General features: G+C 41.2%; 1 protein-coding gene across 3 annotated transcripts in view; it reads left to right on the top strand.

Annotated features, from left to right (window-relative positions):
• Positions 1-817: 817 nt before the first annotated feature.
• CCNYL1 (cyclin Y like 1) overlaps positions 818-15,928 on the top strand; it is a 37,716-nt gene continuing 22,605 nt past the window's right edge. Inside the window, exons 1-3 of one of the 3 annotated variants that reach the window (XM_077884975.1) lie at positions 818-1,100; positions 13,027-13,101; positions 14,766-14,800. In XM_077884975.1, coding sequence (XP_077741101.1) covers positions 875-1,100; positions 13,027-13,101; positions 14,766-14,800 — 336 coding nt within the window. In that variant the 5' untranslated portion in view covers positions 818-874. Of the gene's footprint in view, positions 1,101-1,213; positions 1,514-13,026; positions 13,102-14,765; positions 14,801-15,928 lie in introns of those variants that run through there. The other 2 variants (XM_077884974.1, XM_077884973.1) reach the window with 2 other exon arrangements.

Here is a 15,928-nt window from a genome sequence, read left to right as displayed (position 1 = left end):
GACGCGCAGCGCAGCGCTCGCTGTACTGGGAGCGGGACCGCGGCTCGGCGAGTCGCTGCGGGGCAGCTGCAGGCGGAAACTAACACTCGGGAGGCAAGAGAGGAGGAGGAGCATCTTAGTTGCAAAAACGCCGACAATTCGGGTGGAACTAAGTTCGGTGACCGAGAGCTCCGAGGAGTCCGCTGTCAGAGCCGGTGGAACCGAGCTGCGGACGGCAGCGGCTCTGAACCAGCACGACCCTGCCTACAGCCCAGCGCCCCGGGTCGGCTCGGAGCAGCAAACGCCCGCCGCGCTCCCAGCACGACCGGAAAACTCCCGGCGGCGCGAGATGAATGGAAACCCGAGTCCGCGGCGCGCCGCGCGGGGGGCGGAGCCGCCGCGGGCGGGGGCGGGGCATCGGGGTCACGTGCCTCCGCGCCGAGGCGGGCGCGTGGAGGGAGCTCGGGATCCGATTGGTCCCTCGTAACCAGGTGACCGCACAGTGCGTTCCGGTTGGCAGGCGCCGCCGGGCCGGCGGCTTCACTCGGGAGGCGGCAGCGGAAGGAGGAGGAGCTGCGGCCGCGCTCTCTCCCGGCAGTGGCTGCGCGTCTCAGCGCCTGTCGGGTCCCCACCCCTTTTAAATAACCAGGGCTGGTCGCCGCCCTCACAGACTAGTTGGCTCGGGGGAGGCGGCGGCGGCGGCGCGGCGGCGGGGGTGCGGCCGGGACCGGAGCGCTGCTCCGGGCCCGGCGGCGGGGCGGGCGAGGCCGCGGCTGCCTGCGCGGCGTAGCCCCGGGGCTGCCGGTGCCGACCGCGCCATTGTTGGGGGAGGGGGCAGCTGCTGAGCGCGGCGGAGTCGGGGGCGAGCGGCGGCGGCGAGGAGCGGAGGCGCCCCATGGGGAACACGCTGACCTGTTGCGTGTCCTCGAACGCCAGCCCCAAGCTGGGCCGGGGCACGGGGCCGGCGGATCCCGACTACGAGTCCGACGTGTACCAGGCGGCGGCCGGGGACGCGGTGGCAGTGGCGCCGGCGCCCGCTACCGTGGAGCCCGCCGAGTTGGATTTCGGAGCCGGCGAGGGCCACCACCTGCAGCACATCAGCGACCGGGAGATGCCCGAAGGTGAGGCGGCGGGGGCGGAGGAGGCGGCGGGCCCGCGCCGTGCCTCTCGGGGGCCGGTGCTGCGGGGCGGCGGGCGGACCCCGGGCTCCCCCGGGCTCCCCCGGGCCGGGCGCCGCGGATGAAGGCTGCCTCCGCCCGGCGTCCCCACCCCTCATTCTGCCCCGTCGTGTCCGGTCGTGTCCGGCCGGTTGCGCTCCCGCTTCCCTGCCCCGCGCTCGCTCAGTCCTTTCCCAGCCCCGGCCCGAGACCCTCCAGCCCGCAGCCCGTTTCCCGTTGGTCGGTCCACCTAACGCCTCGGGGACTTTATCATACACTGTTTGGTGTATTCTCTCCACGGACATGTAAATACCCCAACTTCAGAGTTAACCGGCTCCGTCCCCGTCCCCGTCTCCTAACCGAGGCGGAGAAGCCAGGTAAGGGTAGTATCTTCCTCCCACCCGTTAAGGTCCTGGATTCGCGGTACAGTCCAGACTGGATTGTAGGGTTTGTTTGCCTGTGAGAGTCTGTGTGGTGCTGTTAAGTAGTGGGCTGTTTTCGACAGCCTCGATGGAAGCCGCCTGACTCTGCCTGTGGTTTGAAGACACACGGAAAGAAAATGATGGGGGGGAAGGGGCTTGAAGTAACCGTGAGCGGTGGGAAGGGTTCCTAACGGACGGAGAGCCCAGGGAGTTCTCGCTACTTTAAAATTCCCACTTTGGCCCAAATAGGTCTTCAGCCCTACCTCGGGGACTTAACAGGACTTCACTTACTGTGTTGCCTGTTCTAAAAATGAGAGGCGCGGGACGGTTCATGAGACTGTTGTTGGTCAAAAGTTTCCAAAGAGAACCCTGCCCGCCCCCCCCCCCCCCATAAATTCAGACCTTAATCTGTAATACAGAGGTCTGGCAGTTAAGGTGTCAGACCTCGCACAAGACTGTTTGTCTTCAAAGCCCCCCCCCCCCCCCCAATCTATAGAATCCTGTTCAACTTCTAAGAATGTTAGGGTAAAAGTTATTCTGGCCAAATGGTTGGGGGAGGGGGAGGGAAGAGAGGAAATGTTTGATTTTTGCCTCTGGAATTTTGGAAAGGGATGACTACGTAAAGATAATTCTGAGTAACCCCTGGGCCCTTTCATGAAGTCTTACATTCCTTGAAGTAGAAAAATTGTATCATAAAGATGTTAAAGCCCGTTTGTTTCATTTAAGCGCCCCAGCTTATTTCATTATTTCCTAGAGGAAATGTCTTGTAGTTTTTTGTTTTTTTTTTTTGTGTGTGTGTGTGTGTGTGTGTGTGTGTGTGTTTACTTAAACTTTAGTTGGGCTCTTCATTGAGTTACAACAATTGTCTGTGGATTTACTCCTATGATAGATGTGGCTTTGTAAGTGGAAAGTACTGCTTTTCAGAATACTGAAATACTGTAAAAGAACGAACAAATTCTGCATTAATTGTGCTTTTAAACACAAAACATGTAGGTACTTGTGAAAACTTCAGCTCTGCTTGGTGCTGTAAGGTAAGCCTTTGAGCGATTTTAACAGACTGGTCAGTAGATGGGTAGTGTTGGATGAGAGACCAAAGTTGGAGCTGTATGCAGTTCTTTGAAGATCTACAACACATCTTCATGTCCATCTCATTGGACCCTTCCAACTATAAGTAAGGCCTGTGTGTGTTCTCCCTGTCTTCCAAAGGAGGAGGAGAGACTCCAAGATGGGCAATGACTGTGTAACATTAGCTGCTGAACAGAAGAGACTGACATGGAGGTACCTTGCCAAATTCAGTTCTTGGGGTGCCTAAAAAACTCTTTGGAGTACATCTGGTATTTGATTATTTATCCATAAGATAGGCCCATCTCAACTTACTGGTCTTGATTATTTCCATTCAGTTTATTGTTTGCAATTCAGAAGCAACTTTTACCTCTTCCTCCTGTGTCTGTAATTCATTACAGTAGATATGACTAAAGCTACAAGTCATGAAATAGCCTAGAGTAACCAGTCAGGTAAATGGGTTGATGCATTTAAAAGACTTTGTTCTGGTGATCTCAAATTGAAGCCAGAACGCCCTGGGCAGAGGAACATTAGGAAAAGCTGATAAGGTGAGGTACCAGGTAGTAGGCGTAGGGCTAAATGAGCATTAAACAAGAAGAGTTAAAAAAAAAAAAAAATTCTGGAATACACTATTATATTTAACATGATAGTTAAAATTTCGTTTGTCTTAAAATTTTCTTTGGCATTCAATAGAATGATAAGCCTCAATTTCGACATTTGCCTATTAGGTTTCCATAGAAACAAGGTCAGAACACCAAATATAAAGTATAGGCACATTGAAAGTTTGCTTTTAATGTCTTTATTTCAGACAATTTTGTATCAGTTTCCCTGGAAACTAAGAAATACCTACTTAAATATAAAACATTTTGGCTTTTCTATGATGATTTTAATTAGTTCATTTCTTAGGCAGAAGTCATCTGTAAATGATGCTATACTTTGTTTTCCTGAAGCATTTCAGAAGAACACGATTTCTTCAAGCCATTTCAAAGAGATATTCCTAAGAATCTAGTATAGATTTCAGATAGAGTCAAAAGAATTTTTCTACTATCTTACCTTTGCCTAACAGCATATCCACAATAACTTGTGGTAATAACACAAAATAAGATACAAAAGTCCTATTTTCCAACTTTATTATTACTCATCAACTTTTCATACAGCCTTTTACATTCTGACCTTATAGGCTTCACTAATTAGCTGGACATAAGTGCTCTCTCAAGGGACCCCTTCTTCCCCCTTCCCCTGAGGAGTGAGTGGGGAAGGAATTGGCAATATGATGTGGAAAAAAAAAAAAAGTCTGAGCAGCAGACCTTTCCTCTTTCCAGTAGCTATTTTAAACCTCTTTTTTATTTCTTTTGAAAACAATAGGCATTTGCTGTAAAAGATTTAGAAACTACAAAAAAGTCATTCACTTATAGTCAGACTATCCAGAACACTTTTATTAATATTTTAATGTTTATTCTTCCTAAACCTTTTGTGTTTATAAACATAACATTTTGTTTATTTTATAAAGATGAGAGAACTCTTCATGTGCTGCTTTATAGCCTTTTGTTTTAAAGAGAAATAATTGGGACGCCTGGGCAGCTCAGCGGTTGAGCATCTGCCTTTGGCTCAGGGCATGATCCCGGAGTCTAGGGAGCCTGCTTCTCCCTCTGCCTATGTCTCTGCCTCTCTCTGTGTGTCTCATGAATAAATAAAATCTTAAAAAAATAAATAAATAAAGAGAAATAATGACCTAAAGCTCCCAGATCTGTGCTTGACACCTAGAGAGCACTCCAGGATGTATTTCCATGTAGTTGCACGTAGCTACCACATGCCTTTTAATAACTGTTTAGTATGCCACTGAATGGTTGGAGCACCATTCATCCCTTTATAGTTGGGCATCTTCTATAGTAAAACAGGACATAACCCCATTATCATGTCTTATTCTGGGTACACAGATTAAAAACTGGTGCATGTACCTCCCTTTAGAATTCAGATGATATACTTTGTCTTATGACTCAGTCATTTTGTAGGTAAAGTAATTTAACATTAAATGTCCTTATACCAAATTGAAGTGACTGTTGGGTTTTCACTTGATACTAGAATTTCTCTTTCGGATTTTTGTGATACTTGGTAGCCTGTCTTGTGTCTTTAATTCTGAGTAACTACTACTCTAAGATCTGAAATAAGAGGACTAATCAAAAGAAGCATTAGAAGAAATCTTAGAAAAGACTGTAAAATTGGGAGAAACTTAATTGGGTTTGGATCCACTGAAGCAGGTGTTTATTGGGCACTGTTCCAGATGTAGGACAGTGGTATACAGGACAAAGTCCCTACCCCTAAAGGCAGACAACACAGGAATAATCAAGAACCTCAGGTAGTGAGGTGCTGAAAGAAGGTGAAAAGAATGGGAGGAGGGCAGGTTTACGTGAAGTGATTTAAGAGACTACTGCTCTCAAGTGACAAGTACACAGCCCTAAAGGTGAGAAGGTGTGGGAGGATGTGGAAGAAAGAGGCTCTGTGCCCAGTTCCGCACATGGGAATATGCTAGGTACAGGCAGAGGACAGAAAGACCCAGGAGTGGCTGCAGCAAGACAGAGAGGGATGCCAAGAGGGATGTGGTGGATTTAGACCTCGTGTGCCTGTTGGGCCTTCACAAAGAATATGGATCTTAGTTTAGTTGTAATGGGAAACCATTGGAGGATTATATGCAGGAGAATGATTGTTAATTCTAGGAATAAAAAAAAAAAAAAAAAAAAACGACCGACCAGACTAGAGCTATTGTGTGAGAATGTATAACGTAGGCATGCATGGAAGCAAGGAGACCAGATAGAAGGCTGGTGCAGTACTTCAGGTGAGAGCCAACAGCGGATTGAACAGAAAACAACATGGGCCTAAAATATAGACTTGAAGAAATTAAGTGAATCTAAAAGGTAACAAAGATATGAATGGGCAACTCACAGAAAAGTGCAGATGACCCTCAAACATGTCTTCACTCATAGAAGAGATGCAAAATAAAACTATACTGTAGTTTGTCTCCTACTGGAAGAAGATCCATTGACACCACATTCTTTTGTGAGATTATGAAGAAACAGTTATATTCATATATTGCTGATGGAAACACAAAATGGTTTGACCCCTTGAAGGGGAAATGGGCACAATCTCACAACATTGCAGACATTTAATCCAGAAATCCTACTTTGAGGAATTTATTATTATTATTATTATTATTATTATTATTATTAAATAATTTATTATTTATTTCCCACAAATAAGAAACCATATTCACAAAGTTTTTGTTGCACTTTTTTCAAAAACAAAGTATTAGAAATAACTCAAATGTCCAGTAAGGGGCTGGTAAAATCGGCTGGCACATCCACATAGTGGAGAGCTGTGTAAAGAAGAGCAAAGTCTGTCTTCACTTCTGTGAAATGATCTCCAGGATATGTTACATGAAAAAAACAAGGAGAAGGACATACAGTAATCTACATGACAGAAGCAGGAGAAATATGTATTTCCTTAAAGCAGCCAAAGTCACTGGGAGAACTTCTTACTGATTGTGTGACTATTATTCCTTTAGTGTTAGCCAAAGCACATATTTGCTTAAGGTGATATTTGGGTGTGAGTAACGAGTGGACATTTCATACACTTTCTAATGAAATGCTAAATGTTCACTTTTTGAGTTCATTTGTAAAAGCTTTGTTTTGTCATTTACTGTGCTTTATACGATCCATAGATTGCTGTTGCATTTCTTTAGATCCTCACAATGTTTTGAGTTACACAGTATAAGAATTATATGTTGGGCAGCCTGGGTGGCTCAGTGGTTTAGCGCCGCCTTCAGCCCAGGGCATGATCCTGGAGTCCCAGGATTGAGTCCCACATCGGGCTCCCTGCATGGGGCCTGCTTCTCCCTCTGCCTTTGTCTCTGTCTCTGTCTCTCTCTCTCTCTCTCTCTCAGTCTCTCATGAATAAATAAAATCTTAAAAAAAAAAAAAAAGAATTATGTGTTTTTACACATGAAAAGACAGGCTGTGAGAGTTGTCCAAGATTTGAGATGATAGATCAAGGATATAAAATATACATATATGGCACATGGGAATAGAATTTATTGAATGATTCATAATGTGGGCTACTTTGGATACTTTTTTTCCTCTCATGTATTAAAATAATTAAGCTTTAGAATTAAAATATTAACATTGCACAATGTGAAACGAAATAAAGGTAACTTGCAACCTAGAAATGTTCTTAGAAATTCAACAAACTGAGCAAAAATACTTGTTAGAAGTGTATAAAGTATGAAAGAAGAAATCACTATGAAATGTCACATCTTAGTTACAGTCCCTAATCATGCGGATTTAATCATTGAGGATTAAAATAAGTCAAGACCAAGAACCAAGATAGATGCAGTTATAGAGGTGGTTTGGAAGCCAGAATTAGGAAGCAGTAAAAGGGCTCAAGCAGTAATTTGGGAGACACAGGACCATGTTGTGTGCCCTCTGATGAGCCAGGCCAGCCCAAGGCCATTGGGTGGGAATTACCTGGAAAGTGTGGATTCACAGATAAAATCATCAGTGTACATGGTAATGGTAAGACTTGAAATATTTGTGTTAATTGGCCATAAAATGAACGCAGCGTACAGTATAGGGATGGTAGCTTAGTTCAGTAAGTGCAGGAAGCCCTAAGTGAACAGGTACCTAGCAGTTGGCCCAGAAACTGCCTTCTATTTAATTGGAACATATCGAAAACAATGTTTGAAATCAGTCTCTCTGAAATATGCTCCTCTAACAGTTTCTTGGTCATTACCTTCTCCCCTTAATATTTTGACAAGGAAAAATCATTTATTGACATTTTATAGTTGCATAATTTTACACACAGCCTTTAATAATGCATTTCATTTATTCTAAATTGCCTATATTTTCACATTTTTAACATCTGTGCATCTTATAACTGGTAGAATCTTAGTTAAGGGGAAAGAACAGTATTGGATATCATTAGTTTCACAGATTTCCTCTGTATTTATATTAAGATCCAAGTTCAAGGTTTTTTGTTTTTTTTTTTTTTTGAAGTCTTACTTTTCCCACATCAGCCTGTCATGCTGTCAAATTAAGTTGCAGTTTAAATTGATTTTTAAAAAGTGATGGGTCTTAAATACGATATTAATCATAACTTCTAATTGTGAACTCAGGAGTATTTCTCTTAGGTTAAAACATTCTAAGGAAGTAATTTTTGGCTAGATTCACATACAAGATGTACAGTAATTTCATGCCATCTCTAAATCACTGTGTGCTTGTGTGCACATATGCTCATGTTGGTGGGAGGTAGTAGTGCTTAATAGTTGGCAGTCTAAGGTACCTTTGTGATAGTGCGAATATGGTCGTACAGTTTATCACAGTTGTCTTAGGTTCTTGAGAAAACTGTAATGGACAGTGCAGAAATAATTTGTGTGTGCATCTGAGTTTACTATGTAATAGCTTAAATATCCATTCTATAAAATAGCAATATGGTTTTTGTCATTAGCAAAAAGTGCAAGTTACATAGAAAGTTGTCATAGGCTAGAGACAGAAGATTACTATTTTCTGAAAACCTCATGCAGACAGACATTTTAGGGTCCTAACAAGTGTAATACATACAATACACACAAGTGATAGGCAGCTCACCAAAGTGAAAATAGCATTGTTAACTATGGAGAAAATAGTAAAACTGTATAATCAGAGAAATGCAAATTAGAGACAGTGAACTTCCTCATTTACATCAGTAAGAATTTTTTCAAGTATCCAAAATTGAGGTAGGAGCTAAAACTGATACAATTGATTTTATACACTAATATAGCCCCACCTTTTTTAGAAAGCAACTTAATTAGTATTATACATGGAGTTATAACTATCTAACTTTATGGTCTAGTCAGCCCATTTTGGAGATCTTTCCTAAGGAGATAAAAAGCAAAATTATTAATATATATATATATATATATATATATATATGAAGATTTTCCTCACAATATAAGTATAGGAATTTATAAGCACCTAATAACAATAGGGGATTGGCTAAGTATAGGAGTAACACTTGGTAGGCCATAAACAGTAAATATACTAGAATAGGGTAGAGACTGCGTGTCAAGAACAAAATAGGGCAGCCCCAGTGGCTCAGCGGTTTAGTGCTGCCTTCCGCCCAGGGTGTGATCCTGGAGACCCAGGATCGAGTCCCATGTCGGGCTCCCTGCATGGAGTCTGCTTCTCCCTCTGCCTCTCTCTCTCTCCCTGTGTCTCTAATAAATAAATAAAATCTTAAAAAAAAAAAAAAAAAAGAACAAAATAGGAGACAAATGGTATGCTGATTAGAGCTGTTTTTTAAAAAATGTAAGAAAGTAATAGTTGTGAGTTTATGAGTAATTTTTAGACAAAGTATTGTCTCTTGAAAATTTTTGTTCATGATAAGATATTTGTTAAAGGAATGAGTAAATGACTTTTATCTGTTTGTACCTTTAATATGGTCATCAGTACTGCTGATTAACCAGGTCTCTCTCAGTTACAAATTAAAATCTAAAAAAAAAAAATTTTAAAGATTTTATTTATTTATTTGAAAGAGATGGCACAAGTGGACAGAGACAGAGGGAGAAGGAGCCTCCTTCCTGAGCAGGCAGCCTGATGTGGGGCTTGATCCCAGGACCTCGGGATCATGACCTGAGCCGAAGGCAGAGGTCAAAATATTGAAACAACTGAACCAAAATATTGACTTCTATAACCAGAGTTCATGGAGTGAATTGGGTACTACTTGACCCAGAAATTAGTCTGTCTCCGTTCTTCTCTCCTCTGTTGATATATCCTAGAAAGGCTTCCCTCCCCACCCACCCACATGATGGCAAAGGAAGGGAAGCCTGGGGTAGCTCCAGACTAGCTAAGAATCCACAAGCCCTGCCTTTTTTTCTTTCTTTCCTTTTTCTTTTTCTTTTTCTTTTTCTTTTTCTTTCTTCTTTCTTCTTTCTTCTTTCTTCTTTCTTCTTTCTTCTTTCTTCTTTCTTCTCCTCCTCCTCCTCCTTCTTTCTTCTTTCTTCCTTCTTTCTTCTCCTCCTCCTCCTCCTTCTTCTTTCTTCTTTCTTCCTTCCTTTTCTTCTTCTTCTTCTTCTTCTTCTTCTTCTTCTTCTTCTTCTTCTTCTTCTTCTTCTTCTTCCTTCTTCTTCTTTCTTCTTTCTTCTTTCTTCTTTCTTCCTTCTATTTAGGGGATCCCTGGGTGGCTCAGCGGTTTAGCGCCTGCCTTCAGCCCAGGGCATGATCCTGGGGTCCCAGGATTGAGTCCTGCATTGGGATCCCCACATGGAGCCTGCTCTCTCTGCCTGTGTCTCTGCCTCTTCCCCTCTCTCTCTCTCTCTCTCATGAATAAATCTTTAAAAAAAAAGATTTGATTTATTCATTTAGAGAGAAAGAAAGCATGAGCAGGAAGAAGGGTAGAGGAGAGAGAATCTCAAGCAGACTCCACGCTGAGCATGGAGCCCAATATCATGAGCCCTCTCTCAAGACCCTGAGATCATGACCTGAGCTGAAACCAAGAGTTGGATGCTTAACCGACTGAGCCACCCAGGCGCCCCAGCTCTGCCTTTCTCAGTCAGTGGTTCTTGGGAAGTCCCAAGGCAGCAGTGGCCAGCCCAGCTTTGGGCATGTGCTACCCTAGAACCCCTATTGGTGTAGGGGAAGTGCCAGTTTCCTTCTTGTCACTGAGCTAATTTTGCTTTTTTCCTGCATGTTGCTATTTCTTTTATCTAAGGCCTCTACTATTTAGATCCATAGTAGCACATATTGGTTTGGGGGGGAGAGAGAGAGAGAGAGTGTGTGTGTGTGTGTGTGTGTGTGTGTAGCCTGCTCCCCTTTGAGTCTGGCACTTATTTTTCCTGGATTTCTGATTGAAAAGTTTTAATTAACTTCTTTTGTGCCATAGGCACTGATTCATAATATGTTTACTTCTGCAAACATTTCTGCTTATTTTTTAGATTCATAAGTAGTATATTTGCTTGCTTTTCAGTAAGAAGTTGGTCATGAACTCCTTAGGAAGCCTTAGGTTAGAGGCAGCTGTGAAAATCTTTGTCACTTTGAGCACAGCTGAATTCATTTATTTTCCAAATAGCTAACATTGTCTCATTTTTCAAATATGTGAAAAAAATTTAATTTTTATGGTCCTTTTACATAAAAATGTTGAATAGAATAGTTTCTCCAAAAGCAGTCTAACAAACTTCAAATTCAGAGAAGGAATTTCCATGAAGAACAAAGCTATGTTTAGCTATGTAAATTTCTAGTGCTGGCAGTACCATTAAAATGGATGGTTCAGATTCCTGTTAAACCAGGAAGTCCCAAATGATGTTTGGGAAAGATTCTAACTATATTACTTGGAGGAAAAAAGGATTCTATGTAGATAAATTTGTGAGATGCTAGATTACACTGAGTTCACTATAAGACTGATTAGTTTTTAATATATCAGTGGACATTTTGATTCTCTAAAATCCAGGGATAGTATTTTCCATGGGACTGCCAAACACCCCTTTTAAAAACAGAACAGTTAGGTGGTTTGGGAAATACTAGACTTAACCATTATTCTGTCAGTATCTTGGTCTGGTTTCTTACAAGATTGGCTAAGTACCTGGAGTGCGCATTGGTGAGGAGTGTCATAAGGAGGTTTTTTTTTTTTTTTTTTTTGTAAGAATTTTGAGTGGATCTTCCAAAGGTTGCAATATGAAAGTCATTTGTTTGATAGAAGTATCAGGCTGTCTTGTCAAACACAATGAAGTAACCCAAAAATACATTTCAGAGCTCATAGAACTTTAAAAGAACAAAGATAATGTGCAACCAGACAAAAACCTATTTCTGCATTTCCTATTTCTTGCTCAGATTGTCACTAAGTGTCTTGAGAAGATGCAGGGATCATTTTGTTTGGAATCTTAGACACACCAGAGGGTTTTTTTGTTTGTTTTTAAATGACAACTTTAGGCTGCCCAGGTGGCTCAATGGTATAATGCCGCCTTCAGCCCAGGGCGTGATCCTGGAGACCCTGGTCCCGCGTCGGGCTCTCTGCATGGAGCCTGCTTCTCCCTCTGCCTATATCTCTGCCTCTCTCTCATGAATAAATAAAATCTTTAAAAAAAAAAAAAGACAACTTTAATATTCCATATGGTGGCGAACCATGTTTTATCAAAATTCAAGTACCTGTTTTGTATTTTTGTGTACTTAGAGAATTTTCCCACCTTGGTGCAAGGTGGAGTACAGGCAGACATTCCTTTAAATAGGTAAAGGACAAAATTTCTTACAAGTAGCCCCATGGTCTGCTCCAGAAAGTACTCTTATTGAAGCCCCAAATTAATCAGGCAGCATGGATGGAAAAAGTAGGAGTTTAGCTTTGGAAATTGAGGGCAAAAGTTAAAAATTACTTACTAGGATGGAAGTGCACCTGTAGATTAAAAACCTTGAACTTTTATACAATTTGCTTGAATCTGTCATGATGGATAGCCCCCCACATAAACCACAGCTAACTAAATGAGTTCATTTGTTGAATGGAGTTAGGATTAGCTATTTGATTGTCTTAAGAACATTTGCTTGCCAAAAGCAGCTTGTTTGGTTTTGGCATATTTGATACATTGAGCTGGTATCTGACAGTAATTAGACACAGCAGAACTTGCTTCTTGAGACTGCTTCTAGAATATGCTAGTAATATCAGCTTAAAGGAAGATGGTGATGGGATTTTTAATTGATAAGTAGGAAGGGGAAGGCACATACATAATTCCATCTAAAAGTTGCATATAAAAAAAAAAAAAAAAGTTGCATATAGGGCAGCCCGGGTGGCCCAGCGGGTCTAGTGCCGCCTTCCCCCGGGGTGTGGTCCTGGAGTCCCAGGATCAAGTCCCGTGTCGGGCTCCCTGCATGGAGCCTGCTTCTCCCTCTGCCTGTGTCTCTCATGAATAAATAAATAAAATCTTTAAAAAATAAAAAAAAAGTTGCATATATTATTTAGGCGCAAGTTTTATTATTTAGCCTGGTTTTATTTTGCATATGTGGAGAGATTCTACAATTTTGCAGTTTCCAGTATAATTTTTATATTGTTGTCTTTACTAAAATTAAAATTGACTTTTTATCTTTACTAAAAACTTTCTCCAAGACTGCTAGGTGATTAAAATTGATGTGTAGGGGCAGCCCTGGTGGCTCAGGTTTAGCACCGCCTTCAGCCCTGGGGTGTGATCCCTGCATGGAGCCTGCTTCTCCTTCTGCCTGTGTCTCTGCCCCTCCTTCTCTCCCTCCTTCCCTCCCTCCCTCCCTCTCTCTCTCTCTCTCTCTCTCTCTGTGTTTCTCATAAATAAATAAAATCTTTAAAAAAAATTGACGTGTAGCTATTTTTAAAATCATGCATTTTTCTACTCAAGTTGACACCTTTTTCTCTTTTTTCCTATACAGACTTAGCTTTGGAATCAAACCCTTCTGACCATCCAAGGGCAAGCACAATTTTCCTGAGCAAATCTCAAACGGATGGTAAGACAGTATTTTTTTCCTCAGAAAAAGATTGAAAACGGTTTTTGTTTTATTATAGAGAGTCCCTAGAAGAACTCCTACATTGTTTTGAATGTTTCACTTTTTCATATAGTCATATCTTATTGCAGTATGTGATGATATACTTTAGTTACTGATTTAGTGAGCAGATATGCGGGAGACTGCTTACATATTTTGCCCACCTCTATCAACACAGTTGTGACCACATGATTTAGACATGGTCTGATTTTCCATACTACCTTGTCCTTTTCCCCTTGCTCCAGAGAACACAGGTTTTAAAGATGAGTGATAGGATTTAGGCCGCAGTTAGGTTTTCATTTAACAAATCAAAAAAAAAAAAAAAATTCCATTGTTCATTCATGGGGATTCATTTTACACCATGCTCAACCAAGCTCGTCTCACATCCGCATTTTTTCTACTCAGAACTTGAGCTATTCAAAATTTTCTCATTCTGATGTAGTGATGTGCCAGGATACATGGGAACAAACATGCCCTGTGGCATTTCCTAGAAGGTTAGCTTCAACAAGGGAGACCAGTATAAATTGCCTGTGTCCTTGATTTAGAATGAGAATCAGAACTGTAGGATTTAGCACTCCTGCTTGCCTGCTTATTTTTCTTAATGTTATATTAAATTCTTTTTTATTTGAACTAAAAAGGTATACATGACCAAGTTTTTCAGTTGATGAAGACAGCAGGAATATAAAAAGCAAGGGTTCCATGATATTTGAAATATGCAGCACAATAAAAAATGGGGGGTTTTAACCTGCATTTTCATAGTGTATGTACATAGCCTGACTTAAACAGATCACTTCTGGTTAGGATTGCTAGATATCCTCATTTCTTCCAGAAAATGGGCTGCTCACATGTAGACAGTGTAGAGACCGTGAAAGCAAAGCTATCTCCTCTTTGTCCTCAGTCATAAGCAATGTGTACCTATGCTGTCACCGGCCCCCCCCCCCCCCCATTAAAGGAGGCAGTGTGGGAAACAGTGGGGTCCAAGACCCTCATGGGAGCTTTTATTATTCTTCTGATCTTTAAGGCAACGTGATTTTGTGTGCCGTAGATATATTCAGTTAGGTTAGCATGCTCATTAAAATATAAATTTAAGATAGATAGCTTCCAATTGTGTAATACCCATTTATTTTTTTTAGTAACACATTTTAGTAGATCACCAGTAAGTGTTTCAGGATGCTTCCAGGACACTGATGCATCTAGAGATTAGTGCCTGGCCAGAAACTGGTTCTTAGAGCTGTCAGATTCTGATAATTAAAGTAAGTTGTATATGAATATAGAATTAGAAAATACTGTATAGTGGTTCAGATATTCAACAGGTAAACATTTTTAATAAATTTTTCACCTGGCCTCATTTGCTTTGTCCTTTTCTTTTGTACCTCGGGAGCCTTTTGCTTGTACCTAACAAAGAATACCTGTTTTTGTTAGGTCAAAAAATAAAACTAAGTTTTTAGATTTTACTTTATAGGATTCATCTTGGTAGGTGATTTAAATTATAAATTTTGTTTGGAAATTTAAAAAATGGAATTTCATCTCATTTTGTGCGTTGGTAATCCGTCAGATAAGTCGCAACTACTTTAACTTTTCTGTGGCATTTGTATCAGAATTGATCAGTTAATTTTTTTTATTCTTAGTGCGAGAAAAGAGGAAGAGCAACCATTTAAACCATGTAAGTAAACAGTTGAAAAGTTAAGTAAGAAATTAATAGTTTGAATTAAAAGTTATGTCTGCCATTATTTCTCAAAAATATAATGGATCCAATACTGTGAGCACTGTTAGGACATCTTTTTATAGATTTCCTAAATCTCTTCTAGTCTCCTCATTTTGTCACATGTACTCAGGAAGTCTTTGGCTTTAGTAGTGCCCATTTTTTAAGGGGTCTGATATTTAACTTATTTCAGTAACATGGGTATGGTGTAAGTTCTGCCTTCGATTTTTTTGCTTTAATTTTTTATTTTTTAGCCAAAGTAACAAAAATATAATACCTAAGTTAATCTTTAGCACTGTCTGTCTACTTCCTGTAGTGCCAGGTGAAAGCTTAGCTTCATCACTCCTTATTTCCCAGCCTCTGTTCAACCTGTATCAGGTTTTAATTAACTTAGAATCAATGTTTATGTTGTTATGACTGTGCAAATAATGTTCCCTGCTGTGCCATAGTTCTCTGCCTATGGCAGAGCCTCTGCTGAGCCTTCTCCTGTATACGCTCCATTCTTTTTCTTAAATATTTCTGAAACCCGAGCACTTCTGCACTTCTCCAGGATAATCCATCCCCCATTTTCCTAGCCAACATGATCTCAGCCAAATGCCATTAAATAGTTCCCTGGCGTGTCTTCCCGCTTTCACATTCTTCGTTTTTTTTGTGGAATTAGTTTCCTGATGATATGCACTCGCCTATTTTCTAACAGCAAATTTTCCCCCCAAATGTAACATTTGTCACAGGTCCATCAAAAATATTTTTCGTTTACTAAAACACATCTGTTCCATTTTTTTTCTTGGAGATAGGCTTTTGTCATTCTACTTCAGTAGACTAGACTGGTTTTCAGTAGGCTGGCTCTGTGTTTGTTTTCCTGGGATATCTCCTTGAAGTTATCTGAGATCTCACATAACTGCTGTCTCGTGTCAGATCCCCTATGTCCTAGATTCTGTGTTTCCCTTTGTCTTGTTATATGCCCTTGTTTTAATGGAGCACATTTTTCTGGGAATGGGCAGAAGTTTTTAGAGATCTAGCTTCTCCAAAACTCCTGCTCTTTGATAAAGTAGAGAATTCTAGGTTGAAATTAATTTTTGTAGTTCTGCA

Source organism: Canis aureus, chromosome 36 (assembly GCF_053574225.1).
Source record: "Canis aureus isolate CA01 chromosome 36, VMU_Caureus_v.1.0, whole genome shotgun sequence".
In the NCBI taxonomy this organism is placed as follows: Eukaryota; Metazoa; Chordata; class Mammalia; order Carnivora; family Canidae; genus Canis; species Canis aureus.
The sequence above is the reverse complement of the archived record's forward strand: the minus strand, read 5'-3'. Positions and strand labels throughout refer to the sequence as shown.